The 17,959-nt window shown below is 35.8% G+C and overlaps 2 protein-coding genes across 2 annotated transcripts; one reads left to right on the forward strand and one right to left on the reverse strand.

Annotated features, from left to right (window-relative positions):
- Nucleotides 1–3,319: 3,319 nt before the first annotated feature.
- EV154DRAFT_587910 (uncharacterized protein) lies at nt 3,320–4,509 on the reverse strand (the record flags this gene model as incomplete). Its single annotated transcript, XM_051606819.1, has 3 exons — nt 3,320–3,552; nt 3,609–3,711; nt 3,805–4,509. The coding sequence occupies 3 exons, from the start codon at nt 4,507–4,509 to the stop codon at nt 3,320–3,322; spliced, it is 1,041 nt and encodes a 346-aa protein (XP_051457999.1).
- A 481-nt stretch (nt 4,510–4,990) lies between these two features.
- Nucleotides 4,991–6,070, forward strand: EV154DRAFT_507254 (uncharacterized protein). The gene is made up of 3 exons (XM_051601395.1): nt 4,991–5,303; nt 5,397–5,512; nt 5,564–6,070. Exons 1-3 carry the CDS (start codon nt 4,999–5,001, stop codon nt 5,653–5,655), a joined length of 513 nt encoding a protein of 170 aa, XP_051458000.1. The 5' UTR covers nt 4,991–4,998; the 3' UTR covers nt 5,656–6,070.
- Nucleotides 6,071–17,959: the final 11,889 nt, after the last annotated feature.

The raw sequence follows: 17,959 nt of genomic DNA on the forward strand, positions 1-17,959 counted from the left end.
ATGATTAATGATCTATGCGTATTACTTTAGAAGTTAGATTTTTTTCTCTTTTTTTTTAAAAAAAAAGTACCTTAAATGAATGATCTCCTTTTAATATAACACCATCTAATAAGGACGTGTGCTGATTCATATACGGATTAAATTCAGCAATTATAGAACAGTAAACATAGCTCAGGTAGTTTGCTGAGGGGACATATCCATTATACCCATTTATATCACTGAATGATGAAAATTCGGGATAACTTGTAGCTGATGAAAAGTTTCCAATCAATTGCTTGGCTTTTCTTTGTTCCTCAAGCTTGTCTTTCATAGCATCATAATATTGGAACTGGATTGTATCGTACTTTTCAGTATGGTTGGATCTCAGAATTTGATTCATTCTATGTGGACCAGTTGCATTCTGAAATTGTGGACGCAATAGTTTGACAAGTTTGTTTGAAAACCCAAAACGGTGAGTCAATACGGCAGAAAAATCAGCTTGAATTCTTGCGGGTAGCTGCCTGACAATTTCCGATGCATAACCCATGAAAGTATGAACTGTGGTTTTGTTAGTGCATTTAAAGCGGACGCTGAGCAAATAGAAGCAACTAAGGAAATTGTATGTTAATGCGACTGAATTATATTGAACAATATTAACATCTTGCTTACTCTTCTAAGTCAATAATACGACGAGCTTTTGTTTTCTGGACCCATTCCTTTGCGAGCAAAGTGTTATTACATTTAGGACAACGCAAAGGGGTTCGAGTCAAATATTGGGGAAGCCATACGCATACTCTTGGCCGTTAAAGTAATTCATGATCAATTTTTTTTTTCAGAACGAAAGATATACTTGGAGGGTTAATCCAAAATGTGCCTTGATTATATTCATCAGGAGTATTTCCACCTTTAAGTTTATCTTGGATTGATCCGAGATATTTGTCAAGCCATCCTTTCTCGGGAATCTCCGCTGCCCTATTTTCGATTGAGGTGATTTGCTCCTCAGTTAACTCTTCGATATTTGAATTATCATCTTCACTTTCCGAATCAATTGGGACATTCGCGTCATCTTCAACAAGATGTACATTTTCCTAAATTTGAAATGATTCAGCAAGCCTTTATTTGATCATTTAAAATATTATCATGTTACCTCATCTTCGGCATTTAAATTAATGCTATGGTGCGTACTTTCCGTGGAAGAAGAGGGGTCTCCATTATTATCAATAGCATTTTGATTGACAAGGTTTTAATTTAGTACTTGATCGTTCTACGGTAAGTAAAATAAATATCCAAATAAAAAAATAATACCAATACTTTAATAAAAAATTACCTCCTCGTTTGGGTAAACATTGATTTCACCAGAGCCCGCAGATTCAAATCCTTGTAATACTGCTGTACTGAAAAATGATGAGTGTTGACTTCGTCCGGTGGTACTGCTTTCAGCTTCTTCTGCAACAATGGGAAAGTCTAAAAACGTCTGATTAACTAAGTGAGCTGGCTTTGGGCCTGGTGCTTTGGATCCAAGCTTATTTTTTGAGCCCAAGCGGCGGACTTTCTTTTTAATTTGATTAGTTGACATTATCCCTGCTTTGTTTTAACAAAGTATATCAGTACGAAGCATAATCAATATATAATTTTGGTCCCAAACGGCGTCTGCTATTCTTACTTACAAAAACTTATATTATGAGGTTTTATATATAAAGAAATGAAAAAAAAATAAAAAAAGTACAGTCAAAGTAGAAAAGACATTTATTAATGTAGGTGTAGATTGCGCGAGAATAAAATCAACATTGTCAAACAAAAGGGGTACACACAAAAAAAACATTTAATTATCCGCTGGAGATTACAGCGCTGCCTGTTTGAAACCCGATACACTATTCCTGGCATTTGTATTGGCTCACTACACTATTCCAACCAGTTTTACTGGCTGGATTTCTTACACTACACAACTTTCTAGCACTACTATTGGCTCCTTACACTATTCCCAGCACTTTTATTGGCTAGATTTGGCCCGACTATAAGCGTACCGTCAAATACGACGGGGAATTCTACTCCATCCTCCGAAATTTGCACCAATGCACCCGCAATTCATACATCGCACGCGTCACAGTAAACTCGATGTTTCAGATCAGGGAATGGGTATTTGAGTTGAGTTGCTGCGATTAATGGTTCTTTCAGACCCTCAAATTCAGCTTGATGATCCTCCGTCCAAATAAACTCTTGATCCTTCTTTAACAAATTGGTCATTAAAGTAGTGAACCGGCTGAAATATTGGATATGCCTGCGATAGAACCCAGCCACGTTGATAAATTCCCTTATGTCCGTTTTATTTCCTGGAGTTTCAATAAGTTTTACCTTATCAATCTTATGCTTCAATGGCAGCACCCCTTCCTTTGATACTTCAAACCCTAGGAGTTCAATCTTATCTTAAAATAGATTACACTTGTCTGGATTGAGAGTCATATTAACCGCAAGTAGCCTATCCAGTACTCGTTTTAGACGTTGCAAGTAATCTTCAAAAGTTTTGCTAAAAACAGTGCAATCGTCAATGTATGTTATGCAAAATTGAAGTATAAATTCTTGCAAGGCCAAGTGAATAGCTCGACTAAACGTAGCTGGTCCGTTGACCACCCCAAAAGGTAACATACGGTACGAATAATTCCCAAACTGGGTGGCAATAGTAAGTTTCGGAATGTCTTCTTCTTCACAAGCAATTCGGTGAAAGCCTTTAAGTAAACCAAGTCCACTAAAGAATTGGGCTCCATGGAATGATTCAATTAATTTGGAAATAAGTGGCAACGGCCATGGGCCCGTACTGTAACGTTGTTGAGATCCTGAAACATAGTCACCAACCTTTTTGTACCACCCTTCTTCGCTACATACATGACTTAAAAAGCCCATCCACCATTACTTGATTCTGCCTTGAAGTGCATAGCTGGTATTAAGATACCACTCTCCACCATATCCTTGAGGTTCTTTTTTTGAAGATCTAGTTCAGAATAAGTCATTCCTTGGAAAGGGCGTGTTATCACCGGCTTGGCATCACCTGTATTTACGTGAAATTTTACCAAACTAGTTTGTTTTACGTCCTTATATCCAGTACCAAAAGCATCCCTTTTGTTAAGCAATAATTCCGTAAAGCAGGTTCGTTGTTCCTCAGTTAGAAGTTCATTGACCTCTGCTTTCTCCACAAGTTTACTCATCTTGTCTACATCTGTCTTCTGCTCCGTCTCTTCCATCATATTATTGTTCCGGACAGATACCAAATATCAGGACTCATTTTCCCTGGTACTCACTCGTGATAAGGGCCGGTGTGCATGACATTCAACTTGTGAAACTCCTGTTAATCTCGCAAATACCAATGCGATGTGGCTAAATCAACACCAATACCCAGTTCCGCCATAACAATGTGTCCCAGTAAGAACCTATAGGATTTTGGAGGCAAATCCAAACATAATGCACTAGTTTTGATATGACGCCCAGGAAAGACGTCAACGCTCAAGTCGTTAATAATACCCTTGGCCAACATCTTTCTGCCATCTCCTACCATCATGTCCCTGTTTTTACCAAACGCAACTGATTTTTAAGACCCAGTTCTCCTACTACCTTCAGGTTAATGATACAAGGTGTACATCCAGTGTCACAGATCAAGTTATACTCCTTATTCCCAATTTTTCTTTTGATCTTTGGAGCGTGGTTTCCTCGAGTTACAATAGAATCAAGGTCCAACTTTGGCTACAAGATGTCGGTAATTGCTGCTTTCTCTTGTACCTTCGTATTTTTAATTGGTCTTCTAAATTCCGTATGTGCTTTAGAAGAGAGATTTACAATGTCATCGAAAGATAACTGGAACACCTTGTTCTGTCTTAATTGTTTAACCAAACTTGCTGTGGGCGTTTTGGTTTCAGGGGGGGACGCATCATCATTGGGATTAAATATCTCAACCCTGGAATAAGCACAATCATGGTTAGCTTCATTGTCAATTATCTCTTCATCGTCTGTCGTGCGAGTACCACGAGTTGGGTCGCAATGGAAGTCGTCGAAATTCAACCGGACCTCTTTGATGCAGCTGTTCTTTTCATCATCCTTTTCTTCAGTCGTGGAAGTAGTGGCTTCAGTGACCTTGCGGAAAATATTTTCAGTGTCCTTCTGTTTAGTTTCCATAGGTAAGGGCGGCTCTCCAACTCCCTTGGCGACTTGGCTACGCAATTTCTTTTTGACAATATTATTTCTTGAGATTTCAGCATTGTCGCTAGTACGCTTGACCATCAACACTTTTCCAACTATTTCCTCACAAAGATCATCTGTAATTCCCATTAACAGAGCAGCAGATTCTCCATTGGTGATTGCGCGCGCATCGTATGGCGTACGTCTACCACAATTTGTTTTTGCGAGTTTGACTGGACCGAAGTAGCGCTTATGCTTCGTGCTATTATAGTCTTGACATGGAGATGAGTAATCACGATCTAGATGTCCAATGACGTTGCAGTTATAGTATGCACCTGTTACTCGTAGATTTTTAGGCTTGTTCATTGCGTTTTGCAGCATTAATATTAACTTATTGTTTTGCTCAGGACACATAGTAAGGCTGATTGGAAGTCCGGTAGGGTAGAGGGTGTCACTTTGCTTGATTTAGATTTTGTTTTTGGCCTTTTTCGTAGGCTTTTCTTCGTCGGAATCACTTGCATCCGTATCACTGTCCGAATCATCCGACGAGCCATTGTCTGATTAATCGCCATCTTCATACACGATTTCCCGAAATTATTGGCGCGCTTTTCGAAAAAAAATAGGTTCATTGCACCTCACCCCACTAATTTAAAAAATTAAAGATCATTTTGACCTCCGTGCAAGCTAAATTTTGACGTCAAATTTTCATTTTACTGGTAAAATCACAAAAAAGCACAAAAAAATGTAAAAAAAAAAAAAAAAAAAAAGTACAAACGTCATCAAAAATAATTTTTTATTTATTGGCGGGAGTGGCTTTAGACTTTAAATTCTTTCTTTTATTTTATATTAAAAAAAATGTCACTCGTCTCTAGAATTGAAACTGTCTCTTACACTCGCATTCGCGCAGAAGCAGATAGACGTAAAGCAGCAGATATGGACTTATGGTTGGAATGCAGACAAGATGATCCAACGATCACCCTGGAAGAGGTGAAGGCACTTATCGGTCGATACCACAATCAGGACGTCATCTTGCCTGAAAGACCCCGCGGCATCAGCAAGTACAATGTCTACTGCCAGCAAGAAAAGGAAAAGATTCTTGGTGGAGAATCTGGGTCAACTTATTTAACCCCCAAGATTCTTTCTGAGGGGTATCAGAAACTGTCAGATGCTGAGCATCTTGAACTCAATGCAGCCGTTTGAACGTTGGAACAGAAAAACCAAATGGAACAACTAATTAACACGGGTTTGACGAGCCGTAAAATTTGGGAAACTTTAACGGGTTTTCTCAAAGCCTTGTACCGGTTTCATGGCACAGAGTTTATAGGAATTTTTGGGAAAAAGAAAACCTGGAACGATGTTTGTTATGGAGGTATGGCTTTACATAATTTCTTTATTAAAATACTAAACCGTTATAAACTAGAGAACGTTCGTGGAATGGACTTGGGACGATGGAAAAAAGAAGTGAGACTGTACGTCAATCCCAAGTCCCGTGGTAACGATATCTATATATAAAAGCAAAAATAGCAATTACTACTAATTTCCAAACTTATGTTTAGCCACTCCCCACACTAGTGAAATATTGCACAGCCAAAGAGTTTCTGGTGTGAAGGAATCCCTCAGGAACTCAATCAGTAAGATCATAACCAATAGAAAATGATCCTTGCCTAATCCTATTATGTAGATCGCCAATGCGAAACCGTGTATGAAAAAATACCTTGGAAGCAATTGGTGAAGTTTGAGGACCTGGGGGCAACAGTTCTCACAAGCCAAAATATTGTAGTCGAGAATTGGCCGTTGCCGGATTTTGTCCATAAGAAATTTATGGCAAAGGACAATTTCAAAATGGTGGAGAACAGTTTAAACGATCTTAAGTTTAAACTGTCTCGCCATTACACTAGGGCGAATTCTATTGAAACCAACAATGATTGAATAAAAAAATATCTCGTTTCTTCTCTTTTCATTTATTTTAATTTTCGAAAAAAAAAAAAAAAAGTAAACTCTTATGAATCATAGGATAAGTTATATCTCAAAGGTTGGATTCGTCAAAAAGGCTATTATTTTGATCAGGCAATTAACACTCATGTCAATACATTTTTTTTATAAGATCGTCTGCAAGGTATGGTAATTGTTTTTTAAGTATTAGTATGGCAATGTTCGTATCGGTTCTAATACTGTACGTATCAGATACATTTTTTTATCGTTAATGTTACAAATCAATTACTTCTGATTTGATAAAAAAAAATATAAAGTATATAAAAAAAACAATGGTACGATAGGTACGATTATAAGTCCTTGTTACTTTATTTGACTGAAGTTTTAACTATGAAATAATGGGGTCTATTTATACTCTTTTGAAAGCTGACTGTTATTAGAATTGCTAGTCCATAAATTTATCTTGACTGTTGAATTCTACATGAATTCAAGGGTACGCTTGTCGCCGACAGATTGCTTCAATGATTTCTAATAATATTTTCTATCGGCTCTTCCATTGTATTCAATGTGTCAGAGTTCCAAATTTGGACAATTTATATAAATTTGGATTACCGATGATTTTTATTGTATGTGCGTTTAGCACATGTCCTCCCTCTAGATTCAACGTTAGTTGATCGATGATAGGTATGCTTCCTATTTCAGCATTTTTCATAGTATGTCCTCATCCTAGCTACATGATTTTTTTTGTATGCATATTTTTGTGACTTGTTCCTGTGGGTATATCTATTTACATATATATATATTTTTTTTTTTTTTTTTTTTTTTTTTTTTTTTAAAAAAAATTTATCTATCTCGATTGCTACGTCTTTTCTTAGCGGGAAGTTCTTTATGTATTGTCTCCTTATTAGATCTTGTATTTCTTTTGTTATCAGTTATAATCTTTGTATGCTTTTCTTGTCGTTTGCTAACTTTCTCTGAGCGTTGAACTAACTCATTCTTTCTTCCTTGTTCTAGTCTTTCAAGCTCACGTACTTTTACCCAATATTTGCGGATCGTGTCTGGCGATGAGAATGCTGATGCTTGTAACCATGAGTTCTCTCGCTCTCCGTAACCTTTCCACTTTACTAAATATTCGCGATTGCCTTCTTTGTCTTCTCTGTGATCACGAATCTCGTCAACTTCGAATAACTCGTCTTCTATTCCTGACTCGTCAATATTTACAATTTTCAACTCTGACGGAACATAATCACGATGTAACAACTCGTTCATTTCATCCTTCAATACATAAGTGCCACCCATTGTCTTTCGTACAACTGTAAATGGTCCCTCGTATAGCGGTGATAACTTGGTTGCTCTATTTGGTAACTTTACCATAACGGTTGTGTCGTTAGGAATGTCAATGAGGTAATGCTTTTTGTTAAACTTCTTACTTTGTTCCTCAACTATTTTTCGTGTTCTTTCTTCAATAGCGGGAAATACAACCGATGCCATTATTTCAGCTCGTTTGATCAAATCCTCTTCTGTCGCCAATTTTCTTGGGATTGTTCTGGACGGATCAGTGTAATCTTTGGGAGTTGTCAACTGTCTCGCATACATCAATGAAAATGGGCTACTAGCGGTTCGATTACGTATTTTATAATTGCAGCATAATTGTGCGATGGGTAACATTTCATCCCATTTATTCGTGTCATTGCCTAATAATTTGCGGAGTGTGGAAACGATCACCTTTACGGCATTTTCTGCTGCACCATTTCCCCTTGGATGATATGGTGTCGAAAAACGATGTTCAATACCTAATGCATTTGTGATCGAGTTCATCAAAGCATTCGAGAAATCGCGGCCGTTGTCTGTTACCCACATAAGATTTATTGGTATGCCATAGTCTCCTAGTACATTCATTATCGCCTTTGCCACTGTGTTACTTTGTTTATTTTTCAGTGGTCTTGCAATTATGTACTTGGTGCATAAGTCGACCATTACCAGGATATATATGTTATTATTCTCTGTAACGGAAAATGGACCTGCTAAATCAAGAGCTAAGAATGTAAATGGATCTGCACTGACCACAGGTCTCAATGGATGATAACCTTTCTTTGCAATGTTGTTTCGTGCACAATCGATGCATGTTTGTACGTATTCTTTACTGTCTTTAAATATACCATTCCAGTGTATACCTTGAGCATGTAATTGTTGTACCATACTTTCTGATCCAAAGTGTCCCATTGCATGAGTTTCACTTAATAATTTACTTCTTTCATTTATGGGTGGAGCTATGTATTCAGTTGTTGTTTCTTTGTATTCTTTACTGTTTAGTCTTACAGCTAATACGTTCAAATTTTCATCTTTACTGTATATTTCTTTTTTATGAATGAATTGATCTTTTGCAATCTTTTGATTGATCTTATCAGTCGGTAGTCTTCTTTGTAAGATCATACGTTCTAACTTCATAATTTTCTTCTCTTCATCCTCCCTCAAAATTTGATCCTCGACTTCTGGGGGGTATAAGCGACTTAATATATCAGGAAATGTGTTGGAAAATCCTGGGATATACTCGACTCGATATTTGAATTCACTGAGAATGTCCATGTAATTTTGCAGCGTTCGGCACAAGTGCGTAGCTGTGTTCATGAATACCAGGCTTCTGTGATCAGTTAATACAACGATGTCAGGGTGTCCCCAAAGAATGGACCTGTATTTCTGAAAGGCATATACAATTGCATATGTTTCCTTTCGATTTACGGACCATGCCATTTCATGTTTGCCAAACGTTTTACTGGCAAATGTAATGTATAGAGATCTGCCGAGCTCATCGCGTTGCGAGATTAATACTCCATACGCATAATGTGATGCATCAGTTTCTATATATATACGCTTGGTCATGTCGATGGTGTGCAAAATCGTACTGGATGTAAGCCATGTTTTCAGCGATTTCAATGCCTCGTCTTGTTGTGTAGTCCATATAAATGGCTTATTCTTTTCACTACAGTTCCGGAGTGCGTTGATTGAATAGGATATTCTTCCCATTAAGGGAACGAACTCTCTCAGATGTGATACAATGCCCATAATATGTCTAACGTCACGACTATTTCTGGGTGTTTTCCAGTCGTCAATATTGCACAATCGCCTCGTATCAATTTTTTTGATTCCGGGGCCAACAATAAATCCTAGCAAATATATCGAAGTTTGAAGAAACGAGCACTTGTCAAAGTTGATGCGAAGATTAACCGAGGTTAATTTCTCAATTACAGCCTTAACAATTTCCGCGTGATCTTCTGGCGCCGAATATATGCACAGATCATCGATGTAATTTCGTACGCCTTCCATCCCTTGGAAAAGTTGCGCAATTACTCGTGAGTATTGTTGTGATATGAATGATAATCCAAAGCAGCATCCTTTCCATCTGTAAGTCTTATTTTTGAATGTAAAGCTTAAGATTTCTTGTGATTCACTGTCAACTGGAAATGAAAAATACGCATTCTTTAAATCAATTTTCGTGTAGACTCTTCCCGGTGCACTTACTTCGGCAAACATTTGTTCCATATCCGGGATCACATATTTGTCCGTTTTAGAGTCATCAATATTGGAATTGATTCTTCGAAGGTCCATACACACTCTTATTTTGGTTAATTGCCCAGTTTGGTCATCCTTTTTTCCTACAGCTAATAATGGTGTGTTATACTTCGAGCTGGGCATGCTTTCGTATACTATCCCCTCATTTACCCATTCATTAATCTGTCTTTGTATTTCTGGTATTTGATGGTACACTAATGGATACTGCTTGATATACATGTTATCTGTTTGTGTTTTTAGAGGGATGCGAATGAGTGCCTCAGGCATCGTGCAAAACGATCCTTTCGGTATATTTTTATTTGCCTCGGTGGCCCCATGTATTTCTTCTAAAAATATCTTTCGCTCCTTGTCCGTACCATAATTAGCATTTTCCGGATCATATTTGTTCTGCGTGTCAAAGTTTACATTCCGAAATTGTGCTTCTGTTCTTTCCTCATCGGGGTAACAATAGGCAACTCCCGACAATGATATCCGTAATTTACTCAAGATATCGAGACCTAATAATACATCAAATTGGGATTCCATTACACTGCTGAACTCTACTACTTCAAAAGCAAAATCGAAATTTAAATCATTAATATAACGAACTCTTAAAGGTTCTGTTATTCCAATTCGTTTTACTTTAATATTTTTCTTATTATTGTCAAGTGAAAGATAATTAAGAGACCCATTTATTTTGGAAATTTTTATTTCTTTATTGAATTTACTGTCTAAAATTGATTTATTTATGCATGAGATATCCGATCCCGTGTCTATTCTTGCTATTACTTTTTGCTCTCTAATAATGATAGGAGTCAATGTCAATTTTAATGGATTTCTTTCTTTCCTTTGCATATTATACTTACATTCATACGCATCTATTTCCATAGCCTCTTTGATATTTGAGGTCTTTGGCCCTTGATCATCTTCATCGTCCTCCCGACGAAGAGCCAAAACAGTACGGTTATTCTTGTGTTCATAATATTCTTTACAGGTGTGACCATGGTTCCATTCCTTTTTACAGTACCGGCAGGGTTGTCCCTTCATGTTGTTACCCGTGGCCTTGAATGGAATGTTCTTATTGCCCAAAAATCTATTCTTCTTTACGTCTTGACTTCGACATTCTTCGACAGTGTGGTTAGCCTTTTCACCCCCATGTTTTGGACATCCTTTAGTTTTCTTCACCCCATACTGTTGCCATTCTACTGATGCATCATCACGTCGACGTTTTACCGGTGAATTTACCTTATTTGTCACCAAACGAGCACTTTCCCCAACTGGTTCATCCCCAAAGATCTCCCGGCCGATGTCACATATCTTGTCAATAGTGAACTCATACTCCTCGTCCACCAGACGCTTACCCTCCATGGACGAAAATATCAATGGTTTACATGGCTCATACAAGTGTGATCTAAATAGGAGCACTATCATCTTGTCATCTTTCTGGATGTCAGCGGCAGCAGCAAGGTTGATGAATTCATTGGTGTACTGTACGATGGATTGGTGCGGCTTCATGTGTAAGTCAAATAAGCGTAAGCTGTTCATATCCTTGGACTGGAAGTCCCCAAACTTCTTCATAATAACTTCTCTAGCTTTCTCCCAAGATTCGCATGTTAATACTGATTCCTTGAGCCACGTCTTATATAGGAATGGTACTGCTACTTGAATTGAATCTTTCCACATTTCTTCTATCTTCGCGTAAATTCCGATGGTTGTTTCAAACTCGTGGATAAAGTGGTCGATTGAGTTGTACTTCTCTTTTGTAGGATATGGATGCTCATTTAATGTTGTTAATTGTAATTTTGGGATTTCGCTGGATCTGATGCGTTGTTTGTCCTGTCTGGCCCACTTAGATTCACTTGTTCCTTTTGGTGTTTCTACTAGGTTCATACTCCTCTCCAAAGTTAAAATCCGATTTGTCACCTCCTCAAGTTTTAACCGATGTTCGTTGATTTCCTTTTCGATTAAAGAAGATGCTGGCTGGATGTCCATTAAGTTCATCATACGATCACGAATCTTTACTTGGTACTCCTTGTAGCTCTGCATACGTTGTTTAATTGTTACCTCCTTTCCCTTTGTTGTTTTAGGTGGAGTGTTGTAAATTTGTACTTCCTTGACAGCAGACGTGATTTCATTGACTACTTCAATCCCTTCCATGGGATCTCCCGTGTTCCTTTCGGCCGACTTGTCTGTCCCCTCTGCTCTGGATTTTCCTTTTTCTTCAAGAGTCATCTTCAAAAAAATTCAGGATAATCGTAAAAAATGTTACAAATCAATTACTTCTGATTTGATAAAAAAAATATAAAGTATATAAAAAAAACAATGGTACGATAGGTACGATTATAAGTCCTTGTTACTTTATTTGACTGAAGTTTTAACTATGAAATAATGGGGTCTATTTATACTCTTTTGAAAGCTGACTGTTATTAGAATTGCTAGTCCATAAATTTATCTTGACTGTTGAATTCTACATGAATTCAAGGGTACGCTTGTCGCCGACAGATTGCTTCAATGATTTCTAATAATATTTTCTATCGGCTCTTCCATTGTATTCAATGTGTCAGAGTTCCAAATTTGGACAATTTATATAAATTTGGATTACCGATGATTTTTATTGTATGTGCGTTTAGCACAGTTAAAATAAAAACGAAGTCGAGTTAGAGTGGCTCTTCGGAATGGCAACGTCTACGGTAAGAGCCAACCCAACATGGAGGTCAGAAACATTTTATATAACTCCTGACGATAGCTCATAGACTTTGACACTACAAAGTACATTGACGTTAAAAAGTACAAGGGCACTACGAAGTACATTGACGGTAAAAAGTACAAAAGCACTACGAAGTACATAGAAACTAAGGAGTATATTATTTTAGCAAGTACATTGATACAAATAAAATATTTAACGTTAAGAAAGACTGGTAATTCATATATTTAGTAGTGGCTACTCTCAAATGTATCAAACTTGCTTTTTATGTATCGTGTCGCTAATAAATGCTCGGTATCTATATCAGTGCTTGCAGCTTTAAGAAATATAAAACAATGCTATTAAGGACATTTTTTGTAACGGGGGGCATCAAGTACAGCAAAAGACATTCAAGGAAACTGTTTGCTCTCATTGGAAATAAAAGTGCCAAACTTTAGTACATCACCCTGACAGCAAGGGGTATAAATATAATGAACTGCCACGTTAATAAGTGCTTGAAGCGTAGAATGTAAGTTGGTTGACAATACGGAAATTTGATTTAAAGTCTACCGTTGTATTAATTGAACAATAACCATCATCTACAATTAGCTTAGGTTAAGGGATTAAACTCCTAGTAGAGCCCATTAAGTGTTTGTGTCTTGTGAGGTTTTTTTAATTAGATGCTGATGGTAAAAGGGTATTTACTTGAAAAAAAAAAGACCAGGGATAAAGAATTCTGTGACTTTTTTACAAAAATTAGATGTTTGTCACAAGGTGGATCAGTTTCATTGGTGAATAATTGCGCCATCGACAGAAGAATTTTTTTTTTTTTACACTTCAGCTTTTTTTTACAGGGTCTAGGCAGTTTTTGAGAGGTCCCCCACTTTTTTTTATTTACAAAATCTCTCTGCTATTGATTCTTTTATGAAATAATTCATGTTTACTCCACATCTACTTGTCAATGTCGCAAGTGAGGTATACTAGAACAGACATATAACATACTGATATTATTTTATGCAAGATTGAACTTCCTAGAACTTTTACTCGAGGCGTAATCTCCCATGCAAGATTTCTAAATTAACGTAATTACATGGAAGATTTATGGCAAAATGTTTTGAAGGTAAATGCGTTGAACATGTATATGTTTGAAGTACCAGGTAGTGTACGTTATCTATTGGAAGCATTCTGTCAGGCTTCTTCTACCTCATTCTTGACCACAACCCGAATTACCTTCATTCAAGCTTATTAATAAACACGCGCTGTTTGCAAAACTTTAATTTTCATACATCTCTACTTCAACCCTACGTCTCTTTCCAAGTCTTGTATAATATAGGGGGTCGTGTTAATACCTGTTACGGTTGTCTCTATATTCAACGTCCTTTTTATACTGGACGTAGGTGAATACCAGATCGAAGCATCTTAACAACGTAATAATAGGCACTTTGATATTTGGGAATTTTTAGAAAAAATCCAGGAATTGCATATTGAGTACAACCATGTTTATTACAATTTCCTTTGTCATCAGAGACTAAATGAATGGAAGGTCTTTCATTATACTATGTATATGAGTCTATCAATGCAATAGAGGCGAGTATTATGTAAATTAGATAGACTGGTGCTCATTTTCCTTAGTAAATGACGTTTAAATTACCATTACTTAGATTTCGAATACGGTTGCTGATTTGTACATGTAGTATGGTATTGATAGATGCTGAGGGTCTGAATGGATATGAAGATTAAGCGAAATTTAAGAAATACAAAGGCAAGATGCATGTTATTTTCCAAATTTAAGGTCGTTTTTGTGATATATATCTGATCGAAATTAAGACTACCTGTATTTTTCATGTTGAGGCCTGTTAAATAAATACCACAGTTTCACTCATTGTATAATATTATTTAAAAAGTGTTGCGACCAATTGTGAAGTGACACTATGAAGTTGTCAATTTCAAAAAATCTAAATGTTATGGAAATTTGGATAACAAAGTTTGAATTTTTAAGTATATATAGAGATCTAGCAAACCTACACCTAGTTTTCTCAATTTCAGTAGATGAAGATAAGTCTTTTCGATTCTATAAAGTTTTTTAAGAATGCCAATTTTATGTTTATATGACAGGTCAATATAAAGAACACGTTTACCAAAGATTTATGCAATGTAAATCTTTATATCACGTTATAGTCAAGATATATTTACTTCTCTATGATAAAAATATGTTTATTGAAAATCCACGTAACGTTTATTGTTGATAAAGAGGGTAGTGATGTTTATTTTTATGTCATAAAAAATAAAAACTTTATGTCTAAAGAAAGTATAATGCAATACTGTATTATTATCATTTTTTCTTTTCCTTTGTTAACTGTTGTAGAATATTTTGGAATATAATCTTATTATTCATTACAATTAGTTTTATAAGTAACGGTAAATTATCTTCTCTTACAAATGTCTGATATATCAATAATTATAAGTACCAAACACAAATAAAATACTCTTATTATGCAATATCTTTTTTAAAGAACTAATTGATGCTAAACATTTTATAAGATTGAATTAATAAAGTAGATATAACATTATGTTATATCTACGGGAATTTACTTTTATTTTTTAGACTAGATATATCCTAGATCCAACAACATGATTAGTAAAATTAAATACAGGTGGAGGAATCTAATTCAAAAATTATTTAATCATGTCGTATGAGAATTGGCATTTGATAACTAAATTGTAAGAGAAAATCACCCAAAGAAAAAATTATAATTGATGTTTGAAACTAAATCACCTTAATGCGTGATTTGATAAAATGATGAAATCACTCATTTATGAAATACACCCACACCCACTCAGAGTCGTATCATAATTCATAATCACTAAAATACATTTAACTGTGGTATTTGACAAAATATTACATAGAAAAGTAATGAGATAAAAGTATATTTTTATTAAGGGTAAAAATAGACTAAAAGAACTCTGCTGCTATGAAATAATTGATCCTTTTTATATTGCACAACTCTCCTGAGTTTTAATAATGAGTCAACCTTTCTGGTTTTGGAATAGATTTATACTTTGTTTCCCGCCTTGGGTTAAATGGATACTACTCGTTAGAATTGTTTCCAGATAACGTTGTCCCATATCAGTGGATCGGGAGCATGAGTATTCTAATAAATCTTTAGTATTACGAGACACTTATTTATCAGATCATGCAACGGTTACTGTAAAAGATGCATACTTGTTTGTCAAGTGTAATTAGCAATAGAACATAATAGTTGATCATTTATTCATTATCTTTGTAATGAATAAATTACGATCCCAAATATAAAATGTCTTATCGATATTTGTATATTTGGTTGTAGAAGCTAGGTATCCATTAATTCATACACTATTTCTTTATACTCTTTATCAGCAGTATAACTATATCAATATATAAGTAAATGAACCATTTATATTAATAGCTGTTCTATTCTCTCTCTGGGTAGCTAATCCATTGAGAGAACTATTAATATTAAGTTTCTCTTTCTTATAATTCTTGATTGATCTGAGAAGTTTCTCTTCTCGATCGGTGATATCGTAACTCAGTGGTATAGCATTCTGTATCCAACTGTCATTCGTATATCGTATTTAGGCCAATCATGCAATTTTTTTTATAGAAGTATGTACTCGAAGTAGGAGAAGTTGTATAGCAATATACAAGCGTATGCTGATATGCAACATCAAAGTTTGTTTTAATTTCATAGTTTATTTATTTAGACGATTTGCTTAATTATTCTTTAAGTGGATCGTACCCAAATACGACAATATCAATGGGTCAAGAAATGGCAGTGTTTGGGATGGAGATAAAATGTAAATTAAGGTAACACAAGAAAATACTGTTAGAGCTGTGTATATCTTTTATTTCGAGAAAATTTTGATTAGGGAATTCTACTAGCAAAAACTACAGGTATTTATCCTAAATGATTAGATGGCTTTCGGATAATATATGTGACGCGTTAGAGGAATATGATATAATGTTATACGTAATGTCTGTTTAAATAAATATGTTATGAAGTAATTCCTGCCTTACAAAGTAAAGACAAAAGTACGTGAGGATCTAAATTCATCTCCGCAGGTGACATTACGTAAATGCCAAAGAGAAAGTTTAGTGCGTGTAATATTCAGTAACCGAATATTCCGCCTATAGGATTGTACTATACTTTTGTGGTATTATAATATTTTACTCGTCACAAGGCGAATCACCTTGTGCACAGACACCAACGGTTCTGATGATAATAAATGGGGCGAAGTGTGAGCCATGAATATTTATACATACATGATCATCCATTATTATGTAAAATGTGATGATTCTTTTATTATAATCTATGACATCCTCAACAGACAGGTCACTGACATGGATTATATGAGCAATTGTGTAGTTGTGGATGAAGCAGCATTTCATATCAACATGAAACGCTCTATTGCTTGGTCAAAAAAAGGTACTAGAGCAGTTGTCCAGGTTCCAAAAACAAGCGCTAGAACGAGAACTATACTTGGTGCTGTATCTAGTCTCGGCGTCGTAAGTATGAGAGTTAAGCGTCCAAACGCGGTAGCTCCCCAAAAGAAAAGAAAAGCAAATGGGGGTGTAGTGAATTCTGCCAATGTGAAAGGGAGAGGTGGTACTGTTACAGGCCACTACTTTACCTTTATTGCCAGTACATTGGATGTTATGGACCAGCATGACGAGTTTAAGGGGTATTACATCATTATGGATAATGCACCCATTCATATAAATAAGGATATACAGCTATATATTGAGGGCAGTGGTTACGGCTGCATTTATCTTCTGCCCTATTCACCTGATCTCAATCCCATTGAACAGTTTTGGTCAGTGTGTAAGAGTAAGCTTAAAAGAGAAACGCTTTTAAGTGAAGAAATCTTGACCTCTAGAATCCAAGATGCCTGCAACAAAGTCCTCTTGAGTGATTTGAAAGAATTATGTAGGTATTCTGTCTCCAAGTCCAGCGATTGTATCGAGCGTAAACCTTTATAATGCATTCACAATTTGGTGCACTTGACTCACCGTCAATCTGTTCCATTTTATTAAGAATTTTTAAGCCTTTTTTTTTTTATAGATCTGAACCAATTTTATTTCGGACTTTGAAGCAATTTTTTTCTCTCAATGAGCCTAAGTGTTTTCGAATAATTTCCGGAAATAGTCCAAGCATAAACAAAAACTGAAATATAAGTAGAGAAAAACTGTCGTATGCTTAGATAACTTTTTTTCTGGTTAATTCTTGATACACGTAGTAATTTTTTTTTCACGTAGTGATTAAAATACCGACAGGAAAAATTGAAAATGTTCACGTCACTCTTTTGAGTTTGTGCCTGACTCCTTTCTGAAGCAAAGAAGCTTAGACTCTTCTACACATGTTGCTTTTTGGTAGTAGTTTAAGATTTTAGATTTAATAAAAAAAAATTGAATAATCAGTCTTGCAAACGTCAGGGTGAGCATTCATGAGTCGTTTATGATCGTGATTCAAAACAGGCTTTTCGAATTTCTTCATTCTGCCTTTTGGAGTGCGAGCGAACTCAACATAATAGAAATACCAGGACGAAAGAAGAAGCCAAATGGGGTTTTCTCGAGCACTTAATTCCATGTGCACGAGTGAAATAAATACTTGAGAC

The sequence above is a fragment of the Mucor mucedo genome (assembly GCF_025094135.1).
Source record: "Mucor mucedo strain NRRL 3635 chromosome Unknown EV154scaffold_41, whole genome shotgun sequence".
NCBI classification, from domain to species: Eukaryota; Fungi; Mucoromycota; class Mucoromycetes; order Mucorales; family Mucoraceae; genus Mucor; species Mucor mucedo.

What these genes read in the sequence shown, in the direction of transcription:
- EV154DRAFT_507254 (XM_051601395.1), top strand. Translation starts at nt 4,999, where the DNA reads ATGTCACTCGTCTCTAGAATTGAAACTGTCTCTTACACTCGCATTCGC. An exon ending in TCTGAGGGGTATCAGAAACT is followed by an intron (nt 5,304 to 5,396) that starts GTCAGATGCTGA and finishes GGGTTTGACGAG; the next exon opens with CCGTAAAATTTGGGAAACTT. An exon ending in GAACGATGTTTGTTATGGAG is followed by an intron (nt 5,513 to 5,563) that starts GTATGGCTTTAC and finishes GTTATAAACTAG; the next exon opens with AGAACGTTCGTGGAATGGAC.